This window comes from Mytilus trossulus, chromosome 7 (genome assembly GCF_036588685.1).
Source record: "Mytilus trossulus isolate FHL-02 chromosome 7, PNRI_Mtr1.1.1.hap1, whole genome shotgun sequence".
NCBI lineage: Eukaryota > Metazoa > Mollusca > Bivalvia > Mytilida > Mytilidae > Mytilus > Mytilus trossulus.
The window spans coordinates 63,298,147-63,303,522 of NC_086379.1; the positions used below are offsets into that span (position 1 = coordinate 63,298,147).

At 33.3% G+C, this 5,376-nt stretch overlaps 1 protein-coding gene across 2 annotated transcripts; it reads left to right on the forward strand.

Moving 5' to 3' along the window:
* Positions 1–1,648: 1,648 nt before the first annotated feature.
* On the forward strand, positions 1,649–3,593 carry LOC134725526 (histone H1, gonadal-like). Of its 2 annotated transcripts, none has more exons than XM_063589422.1 (2): positions 1,649–2,227; positions 3,352–3,593. In XM_063589422.1, exons 1-2 carry the CDS (start codon positions 1,703–1,705, stop codon positions 3,418–3,420), a joined length of 594 nt encoding a protein of 197 aa, XP_063445492.1. In that variant the 5' UTR covers positions 1,649–1,702; the 3' UTR covers positions 3,421–3,593. The 2 variants fall into 2 exon arrangements, with proteins under 2 accessions (XP_063445492.1, XP_063445493.1); XM_063589423.1 differs by having other exon boundaries at positions 3,361–3,593.
* Positions 3,594–5,376: the final 1,783 nt, after the last annotated feature.

Below are 5,376 nucleotides of genomic sequence, written 5' to 3' on the forward strand. Positions count from 1 at the left end.
TTAATTGCCTCAGTTGTTCACAACAGAAAGTCATTTTAGTGTTTCATACAGTATGTGAGTATGAAAACAGCAGATATCTAGTGGTATAAAAAGTTGAATCCCCTTTCTAATCATATGTATCATTTACACTTTTTGGTATTGATTTCAACCATATTAGCAAGTAAGTATTTAAATTCCGCACATATATATATATATACAGAACAAAAAGTAACTTGAGCTTTAATGAACTCATATATAACCGTCTATATAAAAAATCTGCATATTAGATTTAAAAAAAAATCACTTTCATATTGTATCATGCTCTTTATCCCATTATGGAAATAAAACATCTTCTTATATATACACACACGTAAGAGTCGAATTTAGGGGGCAGGGGGGCCCCCTTTTTTTGGAAAAAAATTTGGTTGCTTATATATGGATTCAAATGAAGCATGACTGGAGCGGGCCCCGTCTTAGGTCATTCAGTGGGCCCCCACTTATGAAAAATTCTGGATCCGCCACTGCACGTTCCTGCATTAGTAAGCAACAACATAAGCATGATATAAAGAACATAAGGAAAACAAATTTAGACATAAAAGAACATAGCAGAGCATAAAAGATAGGCCATAAAATAAGCCAGCGAATTATAGAAAAGAACAGCATTAAGTCAGTAACCAAAAATTACAAGTACACCAGAAAAAAAAGCATTACAAATTACAACAAACAAAGGTTTAATGTATCTGGAAGTAAGAAACAAGCTAGCCGCGAGGCAGGACTGATTGAAGGCAATCTAATGACTTTGACACGTCCAAATATCCGTTATATACTTATTATTATCAAAAAGCTATTTTCTAATCTTCAATCACACCTTAAAAAATATAGCTCAAAACATGACCTAAAGTTAAGAACCAAAGTAAGTATTACAAATTTCCCCAAGTAATCAAATAAATCGAACAGTTTGGAAGTAGAAGGGGGACAGTTGCTTGCCTTTCTCCAGATCACAATTGTTCCTATTCTTTGTGGGCTTCCTTTAAATGGTCTGAGAAGTTTGAGGATGAAATGGTCAAATTCACGAGATCTGTACAGATTTAAAGGGGTTGACGGGAAATCAGTTGACATGTTTTTTCCCGTTCTTCGTTCCGTCCATCTGAGATAGAAACAAGATTATTAAGTACATGTATGTTGGGATGATTATCTTAAATGAAAAAAATCACCATCTTTCGGATAGCCTTTGGTGTTACAAGCTGTCATTCAACAGAAAAGTCATTATATAGGACTTTAAAATATCCCGATGCTTTAGTGATTTAATTTTCTTTGAAAGTCTAGCAAAATTTGTGCTCTGTCTCTTTTAAACCTTTACAAGGCAAAAGGTATGTTCCGTCAGTATTACTAAGTTGCTAAGTGTGAAAAAAAATGAACTAGTCTTAGAGAGTGTCGGATGCATGGGATTATTTATTGTTTATTTCTTTATTCTTTAACTTTTAAGATCATTATTCTCTATTCTCAATTATTTTTACTTATTATTCTCTACTCCAGACCCTCTTAAAATGAAGAGTTTACAGTTTACTTGATTGGTTAAGTAACGTTGTTTTTGATTGGATCTACATTTGAACACTTGTTTAATCCACGCTTTCGACGACGTCCGCACTAGTTTTATAAAAAGGTGAACCCGATTGGCCTGATGTGATAACGTGCTGAAAAAAAGTAAGAGAAAGACGTAAAAATGGCATCTACTTCTCCCGCCAAAAATGGACCAAAGAAAGCGGCTAAACCGCCACCTAGCCATCCACCAACAATTGAAATGGTAAAAGATGCTTTAGAAGCAATAAATGAACCTAAAGGTGTACCTGCTTCTGCTATTAAAAACTATATTTGTGAAAAGTACAAAGACATTAATCCAAATTCGTTAAAACCCAGACTTCGTCAAGCTCTCACCAAAGGTTTAGAGAAAGGCATCATTGTCCAAACAAAAGCAACATTAGAAAAGCCTGTTTTAATGAGTAGATTCAAGCTTGTCAAAGAGAAAACAAAAAAGGTGAAGAAAACTACGGAAGAGACGGTCAAGAAAACAACCAAAGTTAAAACTTCAACAGAGAAGAAAACCACAACAAAAAAGGCTACAGAAAAAGTGAAGGCAACAAAATCGCCCAAAAAGACTGCAACCAAAGAAAAGAAAGAAACGAAACCAAAGAAGGCCAGATCACCAGCTAAGACGAAAACGACAAAAGCAGCTAAACCAGTGAAAGCAGTAAGTAAATATTTAAGAATATTCAATTTAGTATAACATGTTTTGTCTATTTTAAAAACCACAGCAACATAGAAAATGTGACTGCAAAAATGTCCTGAGAAGACTTCTTAATCCTAGGTCAAATGTTCCACCAAAAGAAATTTCCACATTTCATCATATGAAAAAAAAATATGCATCATTTTATGTGCATTATGTTTTCTGATCCGTTCGTTGATCTGTCAGTCTGTCCCGCTTCAGGTTTAAGTTTTTGGTCGAGGTAGTTTTTGAAGAAGTTGAAGTGCAATCAACTTGAAACTTGGAATGCTACATATGATCCCTATGAGATGATTGATTGTACCCCAATTTCATTGTCCACTGAACATAGAAAATGGTTGTACTGATCCGTGTACTATGGACACATTCTTGTTTAGAAATAAAGATGAAGATATATCTGGTCTAAACTTAATTAAAAAGGAATCAGAAAGCATTTTATTGGAACAATTATGAATTATATTTTTAGGGAAATTTCTGTTTAAAGTTTCAATAAAATGTGAATTTCTGCTAATTATAGGATAGAAACTTGTATAGAAATTGACATTGTTTTATTTAACCAATCATACAAATATTGATTTCTCAGAAATAAACTGAACACTGACTAACAGTTGGAATTTTGAACAGAATCTTTGATTGTAATCCTTGCCCTTTTTTTAACAAACTTTTTCATCCTGTATGCTTTAGATTTAAGATTAAATGTTCTTCCTGCAAATGAAGTCTTATTAGACTTGTTAAGCACAACTAGATAAGACAACTTTCCACTAGTACAGACCAAATGACACAGAAATTAACAACTATAGGTCACCATATATTCTCCAACCATGAGCAAAGCACATACTTCATAGCAAACTCAAAAAAGCCCTGAAATGACCAATGAAAAACAATTGAAATGCTGTATTGCTGTAATCTGAATGATTTGTTCATGTTGATTAAATTTTATTATTGTTGCCCTATGAAGTAGCACATTAAAAATTTTGCTCTTCAATTTGATCTAGTGCAGAACAGGATCCATATCTTATTATGTTTTCATCCAGAATATGTATTTTATTTCCCAATCAACCTATAATAATTTCTTCTTGTTTTACTTGAAGGTTCCAAAGACTCCAAAGACTCCAAAGACACCTAAAACACCAAAGTCAAAGAAAACTGCCAAGAAATAGTGAGAGCCTGGGACAACAAATTTGGTGCAATGCTTTGAATGTTTTATGAATTTTTAACATTAACTAATTTTAATTTGTCTGAATGATTTAACATGTGCTGATGGATAAATGTGCTTCATATTCGTATTTTAAAACAAAAATATCAATTTTAATATTAAAATGTATAAACTAAATTTAGATTTGTTAGGTTTGTTTTGGAGGTGGACAGCTGCCTCAAACTTGTGAACCTAGTTGAAATCAGACCATAGGTCTACTACATTTGGTCTATTGAATGGATGAAAAGTGTACATGACCAACTGGCAGGTGTCATCTGACCTCGACCTCATTTTCATGGTTTTTTTTTGTAACACTTTATGCGAAAAGTCAACTATATTTGGTGTATGGAAATATTTTATGATGTACATGTCAATCTCGCTGGTTTAATTTGACCATGACCTCATTTTACAGTTCAGCTCAGTGTTTAGTTTTTGTGTTTTGGTCGGTGAACTATATTTGGTGTATTGGAGGAAGTGTAAGCTGTACATGTCTGCCTGGCATGGTTCTTCTGACCTTGACCTCATTTTCATGGTTCATTGGGCAATGTTTAGTTTTCTTTGTGAAGTCTGTTTCTTGGAAAATGTAAGCAAAAGGTCAACTATATTTAGTGTATCGAAAGGTGAACATTTATTTCTCTTTCTCGTTCTCGTTTGGTGTATATGACCTTAAATGCTTTTTCTTGGAGCATGTTTATTTTATGTGATAGTTGAAGTAAAGCTTTATATTTATGACTCAACATAATATCAATCGTTAGTCAAGAAGGCTAACATTTCAGTATGTGCACTCTTGTTTAAGATATAACATACCCTTGAGATGTAATATTATTTATTGTCATGTGGATGTCCACGTCTTGGATACTGGAAGCAATAGGTCCGAGACAACCATTGTCGTCCCTTGATTTTCGTTGTTCACAAATATAGTCCCTAGTGTTGACAGTGGGTTACTTGCCATTAATTTTTATACCCCTTCCAAATTTATTTCTCCATGTTCAATGCCTCAAATTGCAAGTAGGGGGATGAAATTACACAGTAAAAAAATTTGGGTCCAGAATTTTAAAGGAAAGTAGTGATTTGGTCCAGCTAAAAAAGGTTGGAAATGAGCACTTTGGAAGCTGTCAAAAGATTTCAAGACGCCCTAAACATAAAATTGTCCATATTTTGAGTTAGAGGCGATGATTCTATAAATTTGATATAATTTGTCCCAAAAGTAGTACAACTCACTGTAAAAGTTTCTTTGAGAAAGCGCAGGTGGGATTTTTTTTATTTTCATTTATGTTCTAAAAGAAATGCGCTACGAATTAATTGTGTTCTTGGACCCAAGAGGTGAAATCTGTAAATATAGAATTTGTACTCGGGCAACTTCCCTAAATGATTTGATGGTGTCAACTTGTCAAATAGCATGAAACTAAAGGATTCAAACTTTTATTTTATAGAATTTCTGCAAAAATTACCAATTTTGGCATTTTATGGTCAAAATAGGCATTTTATAACTTTTTCAATTTTGATGCATAAATGGCATCCTGAATTTCTATCTGACAGGTTTTCATGAGTAAATATTTGTGTTTCTATGCCTTTATCTGCTTCTTTTACTTATTTATGAACTCTGAATCTACAGAAAAGTTTATCTCAGACAATGTGCAAAATGTGTTGTATAAATGACCCTTGTCCAACTCCTTGTTTGGATGAAGCCAATAGTGGGGAGCTTGGTATATAAAATTTAATGTCCATATTAGAGACCTCACTAAATTTGTATTAAATGCACTTTACAATGTCTATTGTACCTGTTCCATTTCACATAATATATTTCTTTTCTTCTGTAGGGTAGCAAGTGGTTTAAATTCAAGCCTGTTGAGAATAAATTGCATGCAAGTTTTTCCCTAATAAGGCAAAAATCTTTGTATCAGCCCATACTGCTTGTAAG

What these genes read in the sequence shown, in the direction of transcription:
- LOC134725526 (XM_063589422.1), top strand. Translation starts at nt 1,703, where the DNA reads ATGGCATCTACTTCTCCCGCCAAAAATGGACCAAAGAAAGCGGCTAAA. An exon ending in CAGCTAAACCAGTGAAAGCA is followed by an intron (nt 2,228 to 3,351) that starts GTAAGTAAATAT and finishes TTTTACTTGAAG; the next exon opens with GTTCCAAAGACTCCAAAGAC.